Source organism: Haemorhous mexicanus, chromosome 20, assembly GCF_027477595.1.
Source record: "Haemorhous mexicanus isolate bHaeMex1 chromosome 20, bHaeMex1.pri, whole genome shotgun sequence".
Classification (NCBI taxonomy): domain Eukaryota; kingdom Metazoa; phylum Chordata; class Aves; order Passeriformes; family Fringillidae; genus Haemorhous; species Haemorhous mexicanus.
The window spans coordinates 3,849,629-3,876,289 of record NC_082360.1 but is presented as its reverse complement, the minus strand read 5'-3'; the positions used below and the strand labels follow the sequence as shown (position 1 = coordinate 3,876,289).

The 26,661-nt window shown below is 41.8% G+C and overlaps 1 protein-coding gene across 10 annotated transcripts in view; it reads right to left on the bottom strand.

The window, feature by feature from the left end:
• TNRC6C (trinucleotide repeat containing adaptor 6C) overlaps positions 1-26,661 on the bottom strand; it is a 103,262-nt gene that overhangs the window by 57,805 nt on the left and 18,796 nt on the right. For all 10 annotated transcript variants that reach the window (XM_059864587.1, XM_059864581.1, XM_059864582.1 and 7 more), the window contains exons 2-4: positions 24,655-24,754; positions 23,805-23,826; positions 320-670 (exon numbers count right to left, since the gene is read on the bottom strand). In XM_059864587.1, the coding sequence (XP_059720570.1) occupies positions 320-670; positions 23,805-23,826; positions 24,655-24,717 (436 nt within the window). In that variant the 5' untranslated portion in view covers positions 24,718-24,754. The remainder of the gene's footprint in view (positions 1-319; positions 671-23,804; positions 23,827-24,654; positions 24,755-26,661) is intronic.

Here is a 26,661-nt window from a genome sequence, read left to right as displayed (position 1 = left end):
GAAAATGGTGTTTTAAAACGAAATTTGAAAATGGTGTTTTAAAACGAAATTTGAAAATGGCATTTTAAAATGTATTTTTAAAATGGCATTTTAAAACGAAATTTTTTAAATGGCATTTTAAGATGAAATTTTCAAACGGCATTTTACGATGAAAATTGAAAATGGAATTTTAAAAGAAAATTTTCAAATGGATTTTTAAAACAAAATTCCAAAACGGCATTTAAAACGGGAATTTTCAAAAGGCATTTAAACCCCATCCCAGCAGTGGAGGAGGCAGCCCCACGCTGCTGCAGCAGCAGCTCCCCGGCCCCGCCCTTACCTGGCTGCGCCTTGCCGGGATGCTGCTGTGCCGCTGCTCCCTGCTGAGGAGGAGGAGGAGGAGGAGGAGGAGGAGGGCTGGCTCCCGCTGCTGCTGCCGTGCCCGGCGCCGGGCCGGGGGCACTGAGAGCCCCGGCGGGCAGTGGCTGCCCCCGCTTTAGGAGCTGCTTCTGTTCCTGCTGGCGGAAGCGGGGAGGCACCTCTCGGGGCAGGTAGCGGGACGCCGCAGGCTGCTGCCCGTTGGCAGACGCGCGCTTGCCATTGCTGCTGTTGGTGAGAGTGCTGGTGGAAGTACTGGTACCGGTACCGGCAGGTTGGGGCTGGCTTAAACTGGTCTTAATAGGTTCTGGCACTAGGGCAAAAGAAAATAATCATCATTGGTTTAGGAACTGAAAAGCTAGCAGGTTGGTTTTGAACTGTAATTGGTAAACTGATGGTTTGCAGCCACCGAGAAGTTACTTTTTGGGTAGGTTTACTTTCTGTGATGGTACTGGAAGCTTTTATGCCCTACTGAAACAAATCATCTGTATGGTTTAAAACAGGAGGGAGGACAAAAGAAAGCTGAGACAACTCAGTATTGAACAGAACACTCATTTCTGCTGCACTCACTTTGAGCCCCCCTGCCTTTTTAGTCCGGGGGCAACCTTGCCAATTTTTTTGAGGTGACCTTGCCAATATTAACATCAAATCCCAGGGCCTACAGCCATGAAAACAAACATTTTCAGGCTTCTAATAAGCTCCCAAACAAACAAGCTAAAAGACCTGATCCACCAGCTTATTCAGCACTCACACAAACTTTGGCTTTCTTGTGGTCTTTATCCAAACCTCAGCATCAAACACTTAGGACATCCCAGCCACCAACATCTGCGCTCCAGGCATACATGTGATACCTCCCACACTAACCCAGCCTGCAGTGAGCCAGCCAGGCCACCCTGGAATGTTCCTGCACACCTGGCATGAGTGACCAGCACGGCCAGGTCCCTTGGGGACAGGCAGGAGGGAGTGGGCATGGTGCTGGGGAATGGCAGCCCTGACTCAGCTCACCTGGCAGCAGCTGCCAGAGCTCTTTGGTCACCCAGAGAAACTCTTGGAGCTTCTGGGATGAACAGAACCAAACATTGCTCCAGCTCATTACAAGCCATGTCCAACAAGTGCACAATTGCAGCTCATTCAGTCACAGAATATGCTGAGTGGGAAGGGACACACATGGAACATCCCCCAAGTGCTGGCCCCACACAGGACCCTCCCCAGGAGTCACACCTTGTGCCCAAGAACACCGTTCAAATGTAGCTTGAACTCTGCCACAGCCACTACAAACCCAAAGTCAGCCTCTCTCCAGGCTCTGACACACCTAGAAAACAGCAACTTCTACAGCTGCAGCAGTGAACAGCACCAAGGGAATGCCCAGGATGGCTTCAAAACAAGCAGAGACTTGACCAACCAAAAATATGCCAAAAAGTCTGAAAGAACCATCAGCACTTCATTTCTCCAAGCTATTTGTTCCGGAAGCCTAAATAATTTCACCTGTGGTTCTGTCTGAACAAAAAAGGAACTCTAAGAATATTAAAAAATTTGAAGTACCACTAATATGTGAACAGCAGAGAACAAACCTTCCTTAGCTTTTCAAAACACACAATCACCTCTGGAAACAAACAGTTTATCCTTACTTTGAAATTTAAAAAAGTAGATAGAAAGTATTGTGTTATATGCAGAGTAATTATATTCAAATACCAAATCTGCATATTCAACAGGCATGTGAAAACTATTCTATTTCCACAATACAAATAGATCATTCACATGAAAGAAAATAAGTCTGACTTCATTGCAATGGGTTTATTTTAGCTCCTATTGCTATTGCTACTACTGCTACAGCAATGTAAGCATTTACCTCTAGTAGCACAACCATCACAGAGATGCAAACATTTACAAACAGTGAGATCTGAAGGACTCAGGATTTCTGCAAAGTCATTTACCACAAGGTTCACCCAGAGCACTGCAGACACAGGCTGATCAACCAAAAATAACCCACCATGGCAGCCAGGGAGCTGCTCCAGCTCGGCTGACAGAGCAGGGACACACCCCCTGGTGCCAGCAGCTGAGAGGGAATGCCAGGGAAGAGGAGGAAAAGGACAAGAGAATGGAAACCACTCACTGGCACGATGCCAGCAGAGCTGGGATTTGTCTGGCCCCAAGATTTTCATGAGGAATATTAATTAACTGGAAACATATTTTAGAGAACAAGACAGGCAGCTTTTTAGAAAGCATTATATTCTCAATATTGTGTATATATAAATCATATCTGATACTTCCAAAGAGGTGTGCATATGGATATATTTTTTTTAAATCACTAATGCAAGTCATAGAATAGACAACACTTTTCACTTTAATGTAAACAAAGGTGTTTCATCACAAAGGTGAGGCCAGAGAAACCCATTTTCCCAGTGTTTGAGACAATGTTCCCTCTACATATCTGAATCACAGATGAGAGAAAAGAACAAAGAAAATCAAAATATCACCGTGCTTTAGAAGTAAAATATTTCTGCATATTCACGCTACTGTTTTTTTCTCTAATCAACACAGCAAAGTAATTTTTATTTTGTACATCAAAATGTCTTTAAAGAGTACTTAAATAGAAGCTCTTGCAAGAATACGATGTCTACAAATCATGGTAGCTGGAAAAGAACTGTTTAATTACAAAATGACAGGGAATAAAGCAAGAAGAGTGAACAACATCACACGAATGAGCTTGAGCCCTAAATTCCAGCTTCATACAAGTCTGGAATTTAGACTTTAAACACAGCAACAATGCTTAGAGAATACACATTACAAAGACAATATGACTGTCTTCTAAAAGCCATCCTCAGCAATGTTTAACCAGCAATTTTCACTTGATATGCACTGTGAGAAATACCAAATGTTCCAAGTGTCTGCCCTGGCTGTCCTAATTCTGAATTGCTGTGTGATATTGGCAATAACAGCATCTTTCTGAATCCTTGAGCCATCCCCCTCCCTGCAGGGCTGCACCCTGAGATGATGGGTGCCCCCTGCAGCACCCACAAAGGGCTTTCCCCACAGTGGGCACAAGGGCAGAGCTGCCAACCCACAGAGAGCCCTGGCAGCCCAGGAGCAGCCTGCCCACCCCTCCACCTGCAAGGAATCCACTGTCACTGCTAATGGCATGTGGGCAGCTGCTGGAAAGGCAGGAATTAAAACACAGAATTTAGCCATTTTATGGCTAAATTTGCCTGAATGCGAAAAATGTTGTTCAAATCGTGTGGGGGAAAGGATTTAACAGTCAGTGATTTTCATAACCAGCACGTGATTAAAGAGCTAAAGCAAAAACATTTAAGTGGAAAGGCTCTTGTAAAAATACAATTAAAGGCATAAAATGAAAGCCTTGAGATTGCTTGCTCTTAAGATGTTTGTGATGGGTATCTGCTTACTCTCCATTCCGAGCTGTACACACACTAAACAATGAGCTTGCTTGTAATAATTATCAGTACTTAATGGTATCTAAACTTCTTAATCCAATTTTACCCAAACAAATCCAATAATTACTCCATATGCTTTTTGATGATTACAATCTCGGGAATCCCAACTGCATAAAAAAGTGTTACGAGCAATTGTAGGTGGATTTTATTAATATAATGAATAGGATCAGTCTAACAGATTTCAATTACAACAATAGCTTTTAAGTACATTTCTATGACATAAGGAAAGAACATGCATAAATGAAAGAAACTGGTTAAGCCACATAATACTGATTTATGGCAGCTTTTTCCTTTCATTCACCTCATTAACATTTCTCTGTATCTCAGAATCCCCCACTCCAGCTCTATAAAACTTGCATTTCTAAAGCCTTCGAGGACCAGACATTCCAGAAGAGAAACAGTTAAACCCAGAAGTGCATTCTTGGCTGCTACTGTGACAGGATTTATTTACAGCTTCTATTAAACACAGCAGCTCCATTACAAAGTGCTGGATGTGAGGAGAATTTTTGATTATACAATGCCAATGCCTCACTGCGTTAAACATATCATGCCAGTGTATTATTTTTTTTCCTTCAGCAATTCGTTCAGGTCATTGTTTGATGGGTTTATGAATTCATTACAGGAAACAGATGGATCCCATAATTCAGAGCTATTCTCCCAGCCAATCATTTGGGCAATTTTTTTCCTCATCTTGCTCCCCCCTCCAAATCAACCTTAATGAAGCCACTTCCTCCACGGCCAGTTCCCTGCACACACACACACACACTGCAGCACATCACTGCTGCTTTAACCTCCCTCCAAACACTCAAGGCTTTCCAAATAAAGATGAGCAGCAGCACAATCCCACAGACACCCCCCCTGAGGTCACACAGAGCACCAGGAACTTACCCAAGTCGGGTGAAGGCAGCCACCAAACACAGCATTAGAGTGGGCAAAACCACAAGTCCTCATTAGTGAGAAACCCATTTTTATTTGCTCACAGAAGTCTGTTGCTGGAAAAATATTCTTGCCTCCCCCCCTCCCCCCCCCCCCAATCTACTTTCAAAGGCTGAATTTTCATTTAGCAAATTACCTCCTTTGTCTCCTAAGTGCTGGGATTTGCTATCCACAGTGACATCTGCTGGCAACAGCAAAGGTGTTCACAACTATTGCATAAAACCCACTTCTAATGTATTTACACAGAAAATGTCAAATTTTCTGCCTGGATCATCCCTTTCCCCAAAATCCTGAACTTCTGGGGAGGAAAAAACTGCAGTCTAAGGCCAAGATAATCCCAAAACTTATAATAGCTTTAATAATGTAACCAGAAGCTGCCGTTTGACATCATAGCCCATACTGAGTGATAAAAGTAAAAATACATTAGCTATTGTGGCTTCAGAACTTTGTCACCATTTATTTAAAGAAATGCCTTGACCTTGGGCCAATTCCTGATGATATCATCTAAATAATACCCAGAACAAATAAAGTCTTTTCCTGGTTTAAGTTCATTTCCCCCCTCACAGCTGACCATGGTGCAGCTTCTTCTGTTTTCTCTTCCAGACATTTCCTCTCTACTTTCTTCTCTTGTCCTTTACAACATTTCCTTCCTTAGTCTTTCACCACCCCAGTTTGAAAATCTCATCTAAAACCCACTTCTCCTGACAGACTTCTCACTTCTACCAACTTGGACCTTCTACAAAGAACTTGATTTTTTTTTTTTGGCCAGACAAGTGGAAGTCAGAGTAGGAATTAGCAGAAAGCTGCAAAGTTCATGGAAAACTTCTAAATCAGTTATTGGAATTTCTCAACAATAGAAGGTCTTATGTTCTGAACTGCTGGTTTTATGCAAAGGTATGAAATAGAGAAGCATTGAGGACTTCAGTTCCCCACCTCCACTCTGACTCTAAAGCAATGTATCCACAAATCCAGCTGACCCCAGACACTGCTCTGTTCCTCCCACCCCTCAGACCCTGTCATTCACCTCAGTTCAAACAAGTTCTGTCTGTTTGCTCACATTTCCCACCCAGGTCCTAACCAGCCAAAGCTTGCTCTACGTATCTTAACTATGGCTTAATGGCTGATGGAATGACATTCTTACTTGATATTGTCATAAGCAAAGTGGGGAAATGTGAGCAAAATGTGAAATTGGTTGAAATGTTCTCTGGGAGAATCAATGGCTTGCTGTCAAAACAGAATATGTTTCAGAAGAGATTCCACAGGGACCTGATCCAAACCTACGCTGTTCAATATTTCCTTAACAGCTGGATGATGGACTGGAGAATATCCTTATTAAATCTGCAAATGACACCAAGATGGGGGAAGGAAGATGGGGGTGGTCAGATCGCTGTGTGACAGGATCAGAGCTCAGCAGTGAGGAACTGGAGAAGAGATGTGACAAAACTACTACAATTCAGTAAGGAGAATCACATCATTAGCAGGGGGAATTAAATTCAGAACAGCAAATAACTCACCCCACAGCAGTTCTGCAGAAAAAGAAGCAATGTTTTAGCAGATCATAAACCAAAGAGGAGAAAAAGATAATAAGGAGATTGTAAAAAGCCAGTTGGTGGAATGGGATAAACACCCAGCAACCCATCTACTGGAGCCTGGCATCACAAAGCCTTCCCTGGCTGTACCCACAGCTCTTCCAGATGGAGCTGGACCACCTGGAAAGGACACAAAGGAAATGGAAATCTGGAAAAGGGACCTACCACAGCAGGCAAAGGTAAGGGAGTAGTCAGTCTACAAGACACTGGGTACAGAAATTTAAAAAAAATACAAAGGGGAGGAAATAATTTGCTCCACCCCCAGTGAATAAGGCAAGACTTGCTGGGCTGAAATGGCAGTCAGGGAGATTTGGACTTACATTTCCAACAATAAGGATGATAAAGGATTATCTGCAGACAAGATACAGGTTTGGTGATCTTGTCTCAGGGCAAGAGGATGGAATAAAAGACCTCTCAAGAACTTTTAGAGCACATTTTCTACCACTCTCCATGTAAAACAGAGCTCCAAATCCATCTTACTCAGTTCTCCCACTTCCCTCAGCCATGACAAAGAAATCCTTTTTCTCTTAGGTTGATAGTCACAGCACTCTCCCCAGCTTCTGCTGGTTTTTAAATAAGTTTCAGATGTGGCCTTTCTTCACTAGCCCTACTTGCAGATCCTCTCCATTTTGTTGTTGATTAATGTAAATTTGAAATGGTATCAGTCCTGAGTGACATTTTATCCCTTCACCACCACAGGGAATCCTCTGTAAGCCCAGCACAGCCCACCCTGAGGCAGAACTTCTGTGCAGCAAAAGGTCAGAGCCCAACTCTATTCACAAACTGAACTTTTTTCTTAAGAGCTGGACAAGTTCCTAACAAAAACACAGATTCTTGAGTACTTCAGAGCTCAGACACAGGATTTTGTTTCCCTTTCTGGAACAGCATCTACATTTTTTCTTTCAGATCTGTCAGCAGAGATGGTGACAAATACATCTTTTGACAGAAAGATACAAAACCTGTTTTGGGTGACTCAACACGTATTTTTAAGGTTTTTTTTCAGTCCTATTTTACATTATTCAGGTTGGTGTCACATGAAGCAATCTTGTGAAGAATACTTATACTTTTAACAGTTTTAATATCTGCCTCACTGCTTTCCCCCATGTTAGCACTGATTATAATTTTAATTTTAAATTCACAATTAATTAGCTGTGCCATTAAAAATGGTACAGCTAATTAGGTTGATAGGTTGTCATCAACAATAGATTGATAATCCAAAGTAAATATGATGCTCTCCCACTGCAAGCCAAACTCTCTCATGTTTATTGAAAGCTCTGAGTGCACACACATGGGGTTTGCCATCAGCTAATTGATGAGCACAAATTGGACTGTACACACCAGGCCTCAAACTCAGCAGCCCAAGCTAGGAACCAGGACTGTGGTTAAACAGTTAAATTCACAGAGCAGCATTCCTGCAGGACGTGAACTGAGAACAGATGGTAACTTTCAAGAATTAACAATTCATCTGTTTCCTTTCAAGGGAGAGTTCTCCAATACCAGTATTAATCATGGACATCTCTGCACACAGACCTGCCCAAATGCTACCCCTGAAAAGCAACAGATAAATAAATGAATGAATTCACCTAACTAGAAGCTGCTCTCTGTCCTGAAGCCTCTGACACCTCAGCACAGGAGTATTTCCTTTAACACATCATCACACATTCAACTTGGAATTCAGACTCCTGCAAACCCAACTCCTACCTCTGGAGAACTTGGCTATTCTAAAGGAAAATAATGAAGCTATTAGAAGTTTTTAATCACCCATATTAATAACATCAAGAAACAACAGCATTAACAACTGTCTGAAAAGGACAGGAGGGAGATAAGAGTCATTGCTGAGATGAATTAACTGGTGCAGGAAATTACTACTGTAAAATTTAAGTGAGAGGGCAGCTCAGAATCAAGAGAAGAATTCTCAGCAAGTGGTTAGAAATGCTGGCAGTATATTTTCAGGTTTTATAACACTTTCCTATAGACTGTTCAGAGCTCTTCACAGAGAATTCACATCTTGTATTCCTTCCCAGAGTATTTAGGAACATCTGAACTCCACCAGCTAATTGTATAAAGACCCATGAGGGAAAAATGTAAGTTCTATCCCACCAACAGGACATCAGAGCATCCCAAACACAATCCCAAACACAATCCCAACAATTCAGGAACACAGCAAAGGATGTCAGGAGCCAGCCATGGGCTCCCCCCTTCACTCCAAACCCTCCTCAGAGCTGCTCCAGGCAAGGTACCCCCAGCAGGAACTACACAGTAAAAGAGTCAGAGAAGACAGGAAAGAGCTTAAAGTTAAATTACACAAAACCAACACTATCATCACTGCAAGTGCCAGTGGGAAAATTCAAGCATATAATAACAGATTAAATAACTTCATACAGAGTCACATAAGAAGTCTGGGCAGACCCAGGAAGTGAATCCTTCAATTTTAAACTGACTGTGTGCCTTTAATCTCATTAGACAATGTTTTACACAGTTTTCATATGCAAAACAATTTTTTAAAAGAAAATTTACAAATGGCACAGACATCACACCAGACGTGTTCTTCCTCCTTTCCACACAGCATTTCCAGGCACAGACTGAGGAGCAAATATTCTTTACAGGAGAAACCAAATTGTTAAACTACACAAACAAATTAATATGCAAATTCCCAGTAAATAATACATTTATAAGAAACTGAAAATGAGGATAGCCTCAATATCCCCTGATTTACTGGCAACAAGAGTTTGAAATTTCCTTCACCTTGAACAGTGATGGGTCTACACATACAGCCCACTCTTCAGCTGAGGCTTGAAGAGTGAATCTGAGTGAAAATGCTTCCAGTTTCACACAGATGTGGCTGGGTACCCCATACCCCACATCCCCATCATCTGCTGGGGTTGTTTTATAGAGATCAGTCAGCACTGGCACACAGTGCACAGATTCTATCCCACTGGAATGTGTGCTGTACCCACGATCTGTCCATGCAGGGTGGATGGTCCTGGAGTTTCAGGGTGCCCCAGGACACAGCAGGTGCTGCCATCCCACCCAGGACAACAGGGAATACTAAATACTCATGCTACAGCAGGTCAGCAGGTACATCACCTCTTTTTCCACTTTGACATTGGAGCTGGAAAGGAGGTATGGACTCCCTGGGTGTTTTCTGGAATGCCTGGAAACCACCAGTGTGTATTTTTATGGCTCAATGTCCCAGCGTGGATAGAGAGATCAATGAGTGCAGGACACCTCTGAGCTGCCAGGTGTGCAGGCAGCCTGTGTGACTTTTTGTGCCCCAAATCAGTGCCCAGGGTGCCCCAGGCCTGAGGAGTGTGGACATGCTCTGGGCCCAACAGCCCAGACACATCAAATCACTTCACACAGGCACATTTTTCTCCTGGAAACCAGAAATGCAGCTCCTCCAGGTATTTCATTTCTGTTTTGGGGGAGCAGGCTGCAGTGATATTTAATTCCTTTCAGACATGCCCATGGAAGCAGGCTGTGACTGCCTGCAGATGACAGGGCTGCTGCTCAGATGGGAAGTGTAATGTTGCCTGACACTGCCTGTGCTGCTGGAACCATGGGACTGGGCACACATGTCACACTGACTAAAGGCTGTGCAAACACTAAGCCTCAGCCCTCCTGTCATAGGCATTTATGGTACTAAATGAATATTTTATGTGTGACACTAAAAGAGCAACAATTCTGTGAGCAACCAGTAACAGGCCTCTGTAATTTTGGCATAATCCTTCCAGTTCACATTGTATCTCAAAAGAAAACTTAATATGTTTATTCTACAGCTCTAAAGACAGTGTAGAGTTATCTGAGCTATCATTTAAAATCAGTCAGCAGGAAAAACTGAAGCAGAGCCAACAGTGCCCAGCATGGACCAGCTTCCCCCACTCCTGGGCAGTGTGGATTTATTCCAAGTTTCAGGTAGCATCACCCTGAGAAATTGTGCATGGAGCCAACTCAATGAAAGGTAAACCTAAAATATTTTTGCCTTAATGTTAAAGTCTTGTGTCCCTACTAGGATAACTGAATATGTGTTTATTTATACTTCACAAAATTATTTTGAAAAACACTGCTTTCAGCAAGTAGGTCTTTAACATACAGAACCCATAGGGACATCATTATCACTTTAGGGGACCATAATAAAAAAATTTCACAGATTTTTTTTATCATAAAAACCTGTTTGGGGCTCTACATCCTTTTTTTGGATGCAGTTCTTAGCATTTGAAAGACATGAAAATGTCATTTCTGCCTTCAGAAAGGAGCAGCTGAGAACTTGAAGCCCAATATGAAGTGATCCCTTACTCAGCTGAACCCAATTAAATTAAAGTCGTGCTCTAGAGACAAAACAAACGAGTGGTTAAGTCTGTATACAGATGTGCAATGGTGGGGGAGGAAGAAAATACACTGAACTTTAAAATTATATTTCAGTTCTTTTAATACTTCCTTCTAAATCTAAACATGACATTTCATATGCAGTAGTTTTTCTGAATGAGCTTCTCAATGCTGGCCTCTTTCCTGGAAGGTTTTTGTTTGGAACTCTGAGCTTATCTACCAGACAGTCAAACCTGGAGAGTCAGAAACAAAGTCTTCCTTTCTGATTGAGAACTGAATCTGAAGCAAACTCTTCATTAATTCATTTATAGCTGAACAGATTTTTTTATGTCTCCAGTGCCATTGTGCATTAATGCCACATATGAAAAACAGGATTTTAGTTATTCAGAAATATGAAGAAAGCACTTCCAGCAGTTTACACACCTTCTCCTACTCAGGTTCCTCAGGAAAATTTCTTAAAGAAAAGCAGACTAAAAGCTGATGGGGGCTCAGCAATCATTTCCCTGCAGATGAGGTGGAACCAAAGAAACTCCAAGTGAGTTCATCTGCTGAGCACATCCTGCAGGACAGCCCAGCCCTTCAGTGAGCAGTGCCCAGGGAAGCTCTTCCTGAGATTCCAGCACCCACATGGAGCAGGAAGAACAAGGCCAGAGGATCCATCCCATGTTTCCAGCAGGGTTGTTGTCCCAGTGACAGCCCTGTGTCACCATAGCAACTTTCACCAAGAAGTCACAATGCACCCAAACGAACTCTGAGCTAAATTAACTTATTGCATGTCACCAGTGAGAAATGACTGTTCAGAGGTAATTTTCTGTACTAATATGTAATAGAGTTAACTCTCTAAATTGAATTAAATTAATTAAATGCCACTCCCAGTAAATCAGATCCTATTACATGAATGTTAAAAGAAATTAAAGATGTTTTAATAAAGATTACTAATAATAACTTAATATTATTACTTCATTTTAATTCAAAAATTCTGCTCAGTTTATTTTAGACACATGTCTTCCCCTCACTAGGAAAGAATACCTAATTACTCCACATGCATTACACACAGTTATTTCATAAAAATGAGCTTAGACTTAGCTAAAAGAAGCAACACCAGAGCTTTAAGAAGAAATACAGCTTGGTTTAATAAGATTCACATCCTAAGATTCTTCCTCCCCACTCACACTTTGGGTAAACTCCACACTTTCAATAAGTGTGTCCAGTTTCCAAAGGGTTTCATTTCTGCTTTTTGCAGAAAAAAATGAAAATGTCTTATAGTAAAGGCAATTGCAAACAAAGAGGAAAACACCATGTCTGCCTAGGCAGGGTACAAAAATAAAGCCCTTTAATGGCTTTGCAGATCTATGTAACAATGCATTATTAAGTTTGTTTTTAAAGTAGATTTTTGCACTTTGGAGGACAGACAGCTGGGATGCAAATCTATAATGTTCCCAATTTCTCATGTAAATAAAAAGTGAAAATTGCAGCTGATGGTGTTTGTGCTGTCCCACCACCCTGACTTGAACTCCTAACACACCATTCACTTTGGGCAAAACCAGGGGCTATTATTTATCAATAATCACTCAGAATGACAAACCACATGATTCAGTTTTACCCATTATTGAGGCTTCAGGAAGAAGCTGTGCTTGGGCTGAGAAGGCAGCTGGTGACAGCAGAGGGAGCACACGGAGCTGTCACATCTGCCACTGGCCACAGGGTGACAATGATGTCAGCCCTATCACCAGCTCAGCTCAACACCCAGAGGAAAGGCAGCACTGCCACTTAAAAAATAAATATGGTAAATAAGGACTAAAACAGTCTCTGAATCTCCAGCAAATGTGAGTTAAGGCTGTGACAACCCCGTGGGGTGGAACTAGATGAACCTCAACATCCCACCTCCATTCCAGGTATCAGTAAAATGGGATTATGGATTTAAGTGTTCAGCGTTGCTATGCATTTAAGTTATTATCCACAGATTTTAAGTTAGAATTATATATTTATTTAAAGTCTTAGTAGCTATAATAAGGGACCAAATCACAAAGTCTTCCACAGATCTTTTCTGGGAAGGAATAGCTGAACAACTGAGGAGGCTGAAGACAACCTCTCACCTGATTTCCCAGAGTGATCACTAGACAAGAATAGAGATAACTATACAACCAAAAAAAAAAAAATTAAATTATTACTCTTGGAAACTGTCAGGAAAATATGGAAGCTGTAGCAAGATATGAATTACGATGGAGCCCATGTCAGAAAGGAGGCACTGAACACATTTTCTTCCTGTTTCACTCAGAAGCCTTTCTCTGTTTTGAAAGGAAATGCTAGGTGCTCACATGTACAGCAGGAAAGAACTGCCAGTGCAGGACAGGACAGCCTGACACCCCCAGCACCTGCAGGAAGGGTTCTCATGGTTTGTCAATCAGGCCTAAACAAGTGCAGTGGGAAATTACAGTGAGGAGTATATTTAAATGTACACTTCAGGGAGATACCTGCAGGGGGAAAATGGGTAGTGAATAAACAGGAGAAATGGGGTGTGAAAAAGAAACTGCACATTATCAAATCAAAGTCTTTATGGGATAAGGTATCTGAAACTTGGGAGTCTTTCACAGCAAGCTGAGTTTAGGGACAGAAAAGTGAAAGAGAAGGACTAGCACTGCCCTGAGCAGCCTGGACTACAGAGCTGTGCAATGGGGTGAGCCTGAAAGGCACAGAAAATAAATCAGCCTCAGGTTTTACCTGTAAACAGCAGCAGGTTACTGTCCACAGATTAACTCAGGGGCTACTCTATAACTCTCCATGACAGTGTGCTGGGTCTGGCTGGGACAGAGTTAATTTTCTGACAGGAGCTGGTGTGGGGCTGTGAGTTGGATCTGGGCTGATAACCCAGGGTGTTTTTGTTACTGCTGAGTGGTGCTCACAGAGAGCCAAGGCCTGCTCTGCTCCTCACCCCTGCCAGGAGGCCGGGGGGACACCAGGAGTGGGAGGGGACACAGCCAGGACAGCTGACCCCAGCTGAGCTGAGGGAATACTCCACGGCAGATGGTGCCATGATCACCACACAAAGCTGGGGCAGAAGGAGGAAGGTGGGGATGTTTGGAGTGGTGGTGTTTGTCCTCCCCAGGCACTGCTCCCTGTGATGGAGCCCTGCTGTCAGGGATGTCTGAGCACCTGCCTGCCCTGGGAGTGGGGAATCAACTCCCTGCTTTGCTTTGCCTGTGTGTGACTTTTGCTCCACTTATTAAACTGTTTTCATCTCAACCCACGAGTTTTCTCACTTTTACTCCTCCAATTCTCTCCACATCCTGCCGGGGGGGGTGAGCCCCAGCTCCTGCCTGGGGTTAAACCACGACATACAGATTCTGTATTTTAAAATAATAACTCTCCACTAAGTAGAAGGACTTCCAAAGAAGAAAAACATAAATTATTATAGTTTGAAAAACAGCCTGAAAATGGTGGCAGCAGGGAAAGCTGTTGAGCAAAAACAGGAGACACAAAAAGGTCTATGCAGTGGAGGGGAAGATCAGCTCTCCTGGGCCAAGCAGCCAAGTCTCCAAGGGGTTCTAACAAAGAAGGAGCTTAAGTTACAGCAAAGACAGACTGAATATGAAGATACCTTTCCAACAATATTCATTACATCTTTCAAGAACATCTGTTGGGCCTTTCTGAGAGAGGGGAGAGGGTTAAGACCATCCCTTTTTGCTCATCTAAAGGGATATATCTAGTGCTGTGATAGCAAGACCTCAAGCTGGCATTTGAATTTTTAACAGAGTTGAAGAATCATCAATTCCCTCAATTAGTAACTCATGTGCTTCAAAACAGATGTTCAGGAGAGCCTGTCTGGCCCCCTAAAGGTGAAAGAATCTGGTAATGAAAAAAAAGACAGTAACAGTAGCCAAATCAGAAATTCTGCCTGAAATGTTAAGAGCATCCTGGTAACAGGAGGACAGGTCTTCAGGAGACTATGCTAAAACAGAGAACAACTTCTGTTAACATGGGAAGGTCACCAGGAAGGAGCCTGAGTCACACCAAGTTCAGCAGTTCCCATGGGGCAGGTGACAATAACAGTGGCTGCCACACCCAGGGCAGGATTCAGTGGTGCTGTTAAACACAGGTCCCACAAGAAGCTGAGCATGAGCCACTGCTGCCACCCCACAGGGGCAGGATGCCTGCAGGGAAAATCACCTCCTCTCTGGATGCTAATGCACTCTGCACTGCCTGAACCAGTTCAGGAATAACCTGAAGGATCAGGTGCACCATGCACACCTGAGCAGAAGCTTTGGAGCATTTACCAGAGTGTGAGCTGGTTAAAGAGACATTTTAAATAGTCCTGCAGGATTTGTAAAGTATGGGCTACCACCTTTAACAACTCAGGAACAACATTAAAATAATCTAGCAAAACACAGGGAAGCCAAGGGTTCTCAGAGCAGAGGAATGTCAACACCAGACAGTCAACAAGAGAACATAAAGGTCCCTCAGGCCAAACGCTTCACACACAGTGTAAAAGAATCAAAAACACGTTTTCATTCCCTTCCTTTTCCCAAGATAACTCTCTGCAGCATTTGTACAGTAACTATTCCAGGAGCACCTACTAGTGTTGCAGTTCAAAGTGGATTTCATCCTTCCCTTTCCTTAGAAACCCAGCATGTATCTCAAAACAATCATTACCAAAGAGAGCTAATGCATTTCCTGATGAACCTCTCCTCCAGCTCACAGTTTGCAGATCTTATCACCATTATATTTATATGCCTTACAAGCCTCCTCCAGGTAGCAAGATGATAATCTAATAATGGAAAGTGGTCAGCACGCTGCAGATAAATCAAAGCTGATAGGTCATTTTTTCATGGGAAACTGTTAGCTGCCTTCTCCATGAAAACCTGCGTGAGCCAGGCCTCAAGACAGAGAAGAAACTCCCTTCATGGACATGTTTCTCTTAAAGAACAATAAAAGTGAACAAGATACTTTAGTTCAGAGAGGAAAGGGAGAAAGAAGTACACTGATGAACAGTGTACTTTTATTTTTGGTATAAAATCACTTCCAAGGAAACAAATCTCTGCAGGGTGGGGAGGAGATGTGGGATGGGTGTTTGTTGCTATCAGTAGATACAAAAGTGGCATCTTACAAAGGAAATACTGGGGCATATATGCTCTGATGGAGGGCAAATATCAGACAACATTCTATTTATAATTGGAAAACAGTTATTTTACAAGCAGACTGAGAGAAGAATAGAGCATTTGCCAATGCCTGAGTTGCTGCAATGCCAAAAGAGCAGCAGTTTGACTATTTCACAGCCCACATGCTCCACACACTGCACTGGGAACAGCAGCAGGGAGCAAAGCACCCACTGTGGGCAGATAAATCCCCATAACCCAGTGTGCAGTTTGATCAGAACCAACACCATTACCACTGTGCAGCTGGGTTAAAATTTATCTGTTAAAATAACCACTTGTCCACAACTGTATTGGCAGTTTTGTTGCTGGGAAAGCAAACTGGGATTTATCTGAGAGCACTTCCCACTGACAATTAGTTTAGACTAGAAAAGCTTAGCTGGTGTTACCCAGTCTGTGCTTGCTCTCTCTTCAAAGGGTATTCTTGGAGAGAGAATGTCCTAGGCTAGAAATGCATCTGACAATGGATCATGTAAAGAGAAATCTGATGATGCATGTATTGTCCTGCTGCCTTCAAGCAGGGTATCAACCCTTACAACCTAGAGCATTTGAAAAGTGCTTTTAACCAACTGTGTCTAGTGTTGGAAAACTTCCACTTTTATCTAATTCTAGAACTAACTACTCACAGGTCAGGCTCTTGACATCTTCAACCCAATAAAACCATATCATTCCTAACTGAGGAAAAAGAAAAAGCAATATTCTGCCTGTATTTATATTATGAGCACATGCCTAAATCTGCAGAACAGCAAACTACAACAGACCATAAAAACTACCTGAGGAGCACTAGGAGTATCTACTTGAGCCCTTACCTGCTTTTCCATTCCCAGAAGAGGAATCTGCAAAGCTCACAAGGCAAGCATAGACCATTGATAGCTTAAGTTTTACCTTTCACATTTTCCAGATTCTGTAAAGCCTTAGTGTGTGACTCTGAACTTCATATAAAGAGTTAGCAGGTTCTCTTCACAGTTTAGTCAGACAAAACAATCCTTTTCCAGCCTGAGAACACCTTGGAGCTTTTGGGCTGTTTCAGGCCCAGAAAGTGTAAACAACAGCAAATTGAGGAGAGCAATCTGAGAGGGTGGGACTTCACAACCTGGAGCTGTAATTGGACAATTAACCCCAATACCAAAATGGACCAAAACTTATGAAAGTGTGAAAACTTGTGACCTGGGGTCTATCTTGGGTGTAGCCCTGGCTGGGCTCTTGTACTGCCCCAGGTGTATCCTCTGAAAGCCTTTTAATAAATGTGGTGTTGTGAGGTTCTCAGGATGAGGTGAGAGATGAGCATCTGTCTCATGTTCTCAGAAGGCTGATTTATTATTTTATTATATTATATTATATTAAAAGAAATAGTATACTAAAACTATACTAAAGAAAGAGAAAGGATACATGAGAAGGTCAAACAAGAATGATCATGAAAGCTCGTGACTGACTCCTCAGTCTGACACAGCTGATGGTGATTGGTCATTAATTAAAAACAATTCACATGGAACCAATCAAAGATGCACCTGTTGGTAAACTATCTGCAGACCACATTCCCAAGCAATCAGATAATTACTGTTTTCATTCTTTTCTGAGGCTTCTCAGCTTCCCAGGAGAAGAAATCCTGGCGAAAGGATTTTTCAGAAGATATCATAGTGACAAATAAATCCCTATTTTATTCCTTTAACACTGTCTAGCCTCTGTTCCAGGCAGCCTCTCCAGGCATCACTAGGACTGGAGGTGCTTCACTGGAGCAAAGCAGCAGCAACTCCAGCAAGGACATCAAAGCACCTCTGAGGGAGCAGCTGTTCTGTAAATCCAGCTTGGAGTACATTAGGAAGAATATATTTCATGGTTTTGTCTTTTATTTTCAAATAACCCCAGAGTTATGTGTTTGTTTGTTTTACTTTAAGAGATAAATGTTTTCCCAAAAGCCTGTACTAATTGCTTTGGTGTGTTGTTGTCTGAAAAGAGCATTTCTTTGAAAGCTGGGGAATCTAGCGCTTCCCAGGAGCTACAGAAGATTTAAACCTTCAGAAGTGTCAGTGCTTGCTTGCAGGGCTCAGGGTGTCCAGCCCTGACAAACCCTCTCTCCTGCAAAAATTATCAATGCAAATCTCTCTCTGGGCACCTTTGACTTGCAAACCAGCAAGACACACACAGAAAGAGCTACAAATCCAAATAATGTTTACCACAGGTTATTTATACATTTACTGTTTACCTTTTCTCCTTCACTTCACAATGGCAATGTTGAAGATACTTATAATAATTCTTGCACTTGTGACAGCAAAAAGTTTATTAAATACCTCACAGTCACTCCACTTGAAAGAAAAGCAGGTAGGAAACCAAAGTATTTTTAATTCCAATTCTCCCAGCTCATCCTTCTTGCTTTGTCTCCTTGACTATGCAAATTGCTCCTCCTGTCTGCTTCAGTCTTTTTGCATTTTCTACTCCTCTTCACCCAGTACTGGACTCACAAATTACCTCCATCCTCTATTCTGTGCAGGCTGTAAAATGGTAATTACTCCTCTATCAGAGAAGTGATAGCTCAGTGGGTTTTATGAACAAATTCATGTTTGTTTAAAGATACTTATAGTAGCAGAACACCCCCATGATAACGTTTATCAAAAAGAAAACATTTTTGTGTTACAAAGCTTTAACGTATGGCCACAGGTTATCATTAAGTTATCAAGTGACTGCATATTAAGATCTAATTGAAGAACTTATTGCAGGGCTCCCCCTCCTTCTGCAATGATGATTTATGGCACATTTTGTCACTACAATGTGCAGCAGTTCAGTACAAACACAGCACTTAACTAACAAGATGACAGAGGCAGATATTCAAGCACAAGCTATAAATACTCAAATGAGTCAGAGGTTGTAAATCTGTTGTAAATCATACCTGATTTGTAGGCTGGAACACATTTTCTAATCTTATGGAAAAAGCCTCTGCTGGTTCCTACAATAATATGACACAAACTAGAAAAACTCAAGACTTTTCTTTTTAAAAAAGACTGATTGTATTACATCTGTCAGAATTCTACTTAAAATCCTCATGAGATTCTGTAAAAAGTTTCCTTTTCCCTTCCTTCCTATGGAACTACCACTAAACATCAGTAACATCTACCACAGCCAGAAGAAGAACATTATCAATATACACAAACTTCATTTCTGTATGAGCAGAATGGAGGTTATAGGAAGGTGATTCACACACACAGGAGCACAGGCAGAAAACATTCTAACAGCCCATTTGGGCAGGGTAAGTAAAGAATCAATTTAAAAATATGCAATAATCTACATGGCTGATTTGGAAATGAAAATAACCCAGCTTTGGAAACAGGTATCCTGCAAATCCTTTCATCCCAACAGAAATGCCAGAGTAGGGGATGGGATCTCAGATATTTTCATCCATTCTTTTTTTCCTCTTAACTCCCTTTTCTAATTGAGCAGATCATGTTCCTCCAGGTAAAATATACAGCTCTGCCTGTGGGATAAGAGATAACCTGAAGGAACTATGCCAACATTTGTGACACCACAACGGTCTACCCAGCAACCACACACTGTTAAATGTTTTCTGATCAGTCCCCCAAAATAAAACGTATGAAAGCATAAACGTTGGCAGAGTAATCTCCCAGTCTGCAGACAACCTCCCTGACTCTGCAAGCTGCATATTAAAATCATCACACACTGAGAAGTCCCAAGGCACACAGCCCAGACAGCCTGGGGGAGGGGACAGCTCCTCACCAGACCACAGATGGAAGGCAATGATGCTCAGCTCAGGTGCCACAGCACCACTGGGACAGAGGACAGGCAGAGCTGGACAGGCTGCTGAGTCCCAGGGTCACTGCAGCCACTCCAGCTCCTGCAATCCTGCTTCATCACTCCCCAGCATGTGCTGAAATTTCCATTTTCTCTTTGAAAAGCCCACCTCTCCCTGCCTGGTCCCATGCTATGAACATCCCAGACAGACCTACAGGGACCATGGAGGTCCAAGAGGCACAGATTGACCAGCTCTGCTTTACAGTAAAGGGATAAAAATATTTTCCACCTAACATTTCTAATCAAAATATATACCAAAATACTTTCTATGTTATACTAATTGCAGTATATAGGCTAAACTGTTTTTACTTCTTGGTTTGCAGATTTAGCACTTACCTTTATTGCATATAATGCTGGTGGGTTTGATGGATACTTTGCCTTTCAATTACCAGGGTGGATGTTTGAGTAACAAACCACTTAAACTATTTCATATCAGCTTTAGACAAATGCATTCAGCTGAGGTGGAAGTGGAGCAGGCAAGGAACTGATCACCTGTGCTGACTAAACCTGCAGGAGGATGGCTAGAAGAGAAGCAGGCAGCAAAACTCACCCTGATAGTATTTATGACAAGCACAGGTCCCTTAAAACCCCTGTAGTTATTAAATAACAGCCATTCCCATACTAGTGACCCTTTAGAAACAGAACAGAGCTCACAATTACAGCTGAATGTTTTCCTTAGAAAAGCCTTTATACACAAAGTTTCTTGATCAAGTGCATATAAACTGGCAAGAGTTTATACATTTAAAATAAACACTAATAGCCTGTGCTCAATAGTCCTGTTCTGAAAAAAATTACCATAAAAGAACAACAATTTGAATGTGCAATAAAAACCTGCTCATTTCCCACCTCATCTAATTCTGCAGTGCTTTTCTCCAGCTGAACAGGAAGACTACTTTCATTTGTTTTCAAGTAATTGAGAAACATTTCAGGTCTTTATCAGCTCTCCAATCTTTCTTCTTTTCACATTCCCTAGAATTGTTGCCAACGGGGTATTTATAAAAGATCCAGCCTCACAAAAATAGTCAGGCAAACAACGTTGCAGGGAAAAAAATAGAAACTGAAGGAGCTGTTATGTAGAGAAGATTGAAAGGGTTGGATCATTGTTAAAAAAGAGAAAAGAATTTGTTTCAGTGGATGCAAGAGCTGTGTGAGGGAGCACTCCCAGCCCTGGGCTCCAGCAGCAGGCACATACCTTTCCCCTAAGGGTGGAAATGCGTGTTTATTTTGGAAGGGTTTGTGCTCCACATCACAAATGGAAACATTCAGCTAGGGATGAGGCCTCAGAGCAAGACTGAACTGACAACACACCACAAACACACCCCCACAGGAAACCTCCTTCCTCTTTCTTCCCTTCTCTTTCCGGAGGCCTCACCAGAGACTGAACCTGCAGCAGCCCAGATCGGCTCGGAGCTACATGAACAAACCACACGAGTTCATTACTGGCCAGCACAGCAACTCCACACCTCTGTGACAGAAAAATCCATGAAAAACTACCTACTAATTAAAAAGAATTAGACCTTGGTCACAGGTTTCTAGAACAGAAGAAGCCAACCCAAAAGGCAACCCCTCCCTCCCTCTCAAGCCTCACCACCTGGCCCTTCCTACCCACTTCAGCAAAGTGCCTTCTCCTCCACAAACACTGCTGAGAGCAAACAAGGGACTGCACAAACACCCTGCCCCAGCCAGCTGAAAAACAAACTGAAAAACCCTTCCAGATCCCACCTGCACTTGCACGATTTCTTTTTCTCCACTAGGACCCAAGTAGTGCAAGCACCTCTCACTGCCATGGCAACCCACTTGCAGAACCCAGCGACACACACATAAAATTAGGCAATTTTTTTTAAGTTACCACAAAGAGCTCAATTAAGTCATATTTATGAAGATCTCACCTACCAAAATCTACATTTTGCAAAATGTCCAGCTCCAGTCCAGCTTTAATCTCTGGTTTAATAAATCCTGCCCACTGGCATGCATTACCTGCTGCAGCCCACTCACTCAGTTTTACTGAGCCATGCTGCCATCACAACTAATTTAATTGCTGTGTCCCAGATAGGAAATAAATTACTAAATTCAATGATAATCCCTGTGTTGCCTTTTAGTTTTAGTAGCATGTGTCACTTATCCTTGAAAATGTATCCAAATAAAGCACTTGGTGCAGCACAGCAATAAAGTTTACAATCGACTCTGAATATTGTAGGAAAAAAATTCAGTCAGATTTTTCCTCTCATCAATTTTGTATTAATATTCTATCTATTTTAGCAAATTCCTGCTACCTCTCATAAGCTCATGCACATCCCTCCTAAAGATAAATGTAAGGAACTGCATGATAAAGTGGAAATAAAACATTTCCACAGAGCAACCTGAAAAGCAAGGAGTATTTACCAGACAAAGGAAATTCAAAGAAGGGTCACTTACAGGACTGTAAACAAGCCCTGGTCCTTGCCCTGAGCATGAGCAAGAGGTTTGGGTTCTCTGCAGGACAGGTCCCCCCTTCCAGTGATGCTGAACCACAAAAAGCTGCATCACTGCTCTGACAGATAAAATAATAAATGCCAAAGCTGCTTAATCTCTAACATAACTATCCTTATCCACTGTCTTCTTCCTAATCCATATTTTATAGCAATAGAAGATGCTTAAATACATGGATAATGAACAAAAAAAAATTAAACAGATGGAGAAATGCAGTCCCTAAATTTGAAAGAAACAAACTCACAAGCATACCTGAAAAACTGAAATTATTAACTAGAAACTTAAACGTGGCAGTTCCAAGCAATTAAAAGCAAAGCTGTCACAACACAGACAGAAATAGTAACATCCCACAGAGGGAAAGCAGAAGGCTCTGTGTCTCACTCGTAACAGAAATGAAGAGCCACTGCATTACCACGTGAAAACGAATTTAGTTACCCTGACAGCAAAAACATCTGCTGCTGAATTGTGATATTAAAAAGTCATTATAATCCATTATAGAACACTGAAACCTTTTCACACAGAAATGAGATGATACAGAGAACAAAACATGCAATACTGTGAAAACAGAAATATTCCATTTAGATAAAAATTGCTCTTATGTATCTTAATTCCAAGGTTTTCATGTACCTAAGTTTTAGTGAGACTCACATACCTCTGCTCCCTTCTCCTGAAAGTAAAATCCAGTGTTATAAATGACATGAGATCTCACAGTGCAGATGCTACAGAAGTCAAACTAAAACTTTCTGACCTCTCCTTTTCTACATAGGAAAAATTTAGAAATAAAAGAACAGTTTCAATAAATTACTGTCACAGTATCTTCATCATGCAGTTATTACTTTATTTTTCTGAATTCATACTAATGAAGTAATAGTTAATTTCTGCTGTATAAATCATAAGTGTTTGAAACATAAATAAATCATAAGTGTTTGAAATGTAAGTTGTTTAGTCCAGCCCTTATGTTAAGCTTGGCTTTTCTCTAATTCTCATTCTTTGGGACTCTGGGAAGCTCCACTTGCCTGTCTGTCACCCAATTACCCACCAAGAAATGACAATGCATTTGAGCTGGCTCGGAACTGAGACACAAAAAGATCTGTAAGCCATCAGATGCAGAAGAAAGACATTACCTTGCCTCTCTTCCTCACCTTTCTGAAAGCCACAGCTTCATTAACTTTTCTCCCAGGGAGCCTGGCAGCCCAGTGCCCCCAAAGGGGAAGGCATTCCTTACCTCTGCTGCTTCCTGACCCTGCTGCAAAGCAGCTCCACTCACTTCCCAGGCAGAAAACCCACACAGAAAGAAAAACAGGCACTGGTGGCAGCAGGGGAAATAGTTTCTTCTAAGCTCCATGAATTGAGTTTACACATTAAATTGAGTTGAATTGTGCAAGGGGAAAGGGGCAATTACTTGTCTTTGAAACAGATAAATAACTACTAACAACTAAATGGAAAACTGCATCTGTCTTAACAAAAGAGATGACACATGCTGTGTTATGGTTCACAGAAAATTAATCCATATATTCTTGTCAAAAGGCTGCCACAGAATACCCAGCAAGATAAGCCAAAGCTCATGCTGAGAATCCCAACAAAACTTTAGGAACATAACAATCCCAGAAAGATATACTCCCCTCATTAAACAGACACACACAATGAATAAAAGTACGAGCACATATTTTTAAACAAGCTTATAAAAATATCAAACATTTCACAGAGAATAAACATGAATTTACCTTTGGTTTTTTGTTCAGCAGCCTGAAAGAAGAGAAGAACAAAACAAATCAACTACTTGTCTATACTGCAAATGATACCTAATAATTATAGGGCTGCAGGCCTAACTTTCTGCAGAAACTGCTTACATATTTCAGGCATTTGTTTCATTTAAGGACCACAGAATTTTAGTTTAACTCCATGTGATAGAAATGTCTGCCTGAAGCCAGAAGCAGATGCCAAAGAGGAAGTGTAAAGAATGACAAGAGAGGGCAGCAGCCCCCTCCACCCACCCAGCCTTCCCTCTCCTCGGGGGCAGAGGCTTTCTGGACCCCCACTCTGTGTGTGAACCCTTTAACACCCAGCAGAATTAACTTCTTTGGCTTTGTCCAGCATCCCTTTGAATCCACCCACACTACCAGCTTTCACAGAAGACCTGTTTATTTTTTAATCTGTCAGGAAATTTTTAGGATGCCTGATTTTTATACCTGAAAAGACAGCATTCAATTCTTATTTCAAATTAAAACTGTGCAATGCAGAAAATGAGGGAGGAGAATGGCCAGCAGTGGAAATGAGCCTGGGATGCCAGAGTGCCTCCAGCACCTGCTGGGCCTGATCCAGGCACTTGAGGCTGAGGAGTGGCCAGGGGAGCCAGGTGTGGGAGCAGCCCCTTGCCAGCAGGGCGTGGTGAGCATGGGCAGTGCCACAGCCCTGGCACAGCTGCTTGGGCAGGATTCTGTGACCACAGCCTGTCCCCAAGCCAGTGGAAATGGTCCAGTGCCAGGCTCACTCCCAGAAGTGAAGCTGCAGCACCAGTAGCCACAGTCACATTTCAAAGTGAAGGGATTAATTACAACAGGAACATGAACAAACCTTTTTCTGAGCACCTTCCTTCTTTTTCTTTTCTTCCTGCTTTTTCTTTTTCTTTTCTTCCATCAAATGTTCCTCTTCTTGTGTTTCTTGTTCTTTCTCCCTGATAAAAACAAAGGTTAGGAAGAGCTTTTTAGTAAGATGAAGTTTCTCTAGGAAGGTGAATAATCCATATTTGCATTGCTAACTTTCTACATCTCATGTCTAAAAAAGGCTGCATCTAATGCTACAATAAAAGCACTAAAAAAAAGCTGTTCCAAAATTGAAACTCACAACAAATAAAATAGCAGGCAGTGAGAATTCAGAAAGGACAGATTTTATTTGGAACCTCTTTCCACAATCACTCATAAGCACTGTTTAATATTAGCATATTCTAGGGAAAGAAAGTTTGAAACAGGAAAAAAAAGGAACAAGCCCAAGTAATTAATGCAAGTTCTGCTGGCTTTCAGCAGCTGTGACTCACAATATACCTTGAAGATCATGAGCAAGTACATTACTTTGCAACTATTTTTCTCTTTTTGATCAAACACATGCTGCATTAATTTTCCATACGCATCAATCTTGTTCTCAAAGGTTGTAAACTACGGCCCAGATGAATTCCAATAATAATAATCATATTTTGTGCTCATCCTATAAATTCTAGCTGAAGAATTTGCACTAATGCAAAACAAGACTGTCCTAGTATCATCTTGATTAAAAATTAACCTGAATCCTTCCAAAGCAAGAAGAAAACCTATCTGAAACCTTCTTTTCTCTGCTTCCTGTGTCCATCACTGAAATAAATGGTTATAGCAATGACCCTCCCAACATCCTTTTCAATAAATACCAATGCAAATAATTCATTTACTTCTCTATAACTGCTTTATCTTCCTTGACAGCTCTTCAGGTCCTGACCATTTATCAGCCTTACAGATCTTCTGAGAAGGCTGCTTCTGATGGGCTGAAGCCATTACCATCACTATTATTAGATTCAAAGCCTTCCAATTACTCCTCAAGACCACTTTTAGCCTAATTTACTATTGCTTTACATTTAACTTGCCAAAGCCTGCAGCCCTCCTCCCTTTTGTTTGGATCTTTATTGCTGTTTAAAAAAAGAGGTTTTTAGTTACAAAACCCTTTATTTTTGGTCACAATCTGTCTGCTCTTTACCTGAAGGAGAAAACAACCACTCTTCAGATTTTGCACATAGTGTCTTTAAACATTCCCTATGAAACATTTTGCCTCTTAAGAAGTTAGCATTTTCCTACATAGTTTCCCTCTGTTATAAAAAAGGGAACATTGTAGCTTCTGATCTTTTGGTGCTGAAGGGCATTCTGGGATTTGGCTTTTTCCCTTGCCTGAAAATACTGATCCTGTCTACTGCAGATGCTTCAATGCTTACACAGATCCTGTATGGAGCTCCAGACTAAATTAAAAGCAGATTCCCTTTCCTTGTGTCACCCCGAACTATAAACACTACAGAAAGCAATTCACAGCTCTAAACTTAGGTGTTAGTGCCTTTTTAAGGCGCTTTACAGCACTCAGGCTATTTACAGAAGTGAGAGATATGGCAAGACCCAGGGTCTGGAATAGCAGCCAGAGGCTGGGCACATCTGGGAGCTCTTGGTGCACCACTGGAGGTCCAGGCAGCTGAAATGGCATTAAGTATCTGTTTTTTATATACTGATTCACCTTCTGTCATGGCCAAAAATTCACCACCTGCTCAGCTTATGCCAGTTCCAAGGAGCCACCTTTTAAACCCTGTACTGTAAACTGAGGTTTGGGAAACATCTGCCCTTGGAAACTGCAGGTGGGGATTTGCATTACACTAAGAAAATGTTCAATCACATTTAAGACAAAGGTGCTTGAAACTGTACTTTTAAATGGCTTCTTCTAGGACTTTGCAAAAAGTGATGACTTGGGTTGCCAAAAGAAACTGAGTTGAAACTGTGACAGATTTGCCTTTATCCCTGTTGGCTCAGTGGAGAACAGAAGTCCCCAGGATCTCAGAAACTACAAAGAAACAACATC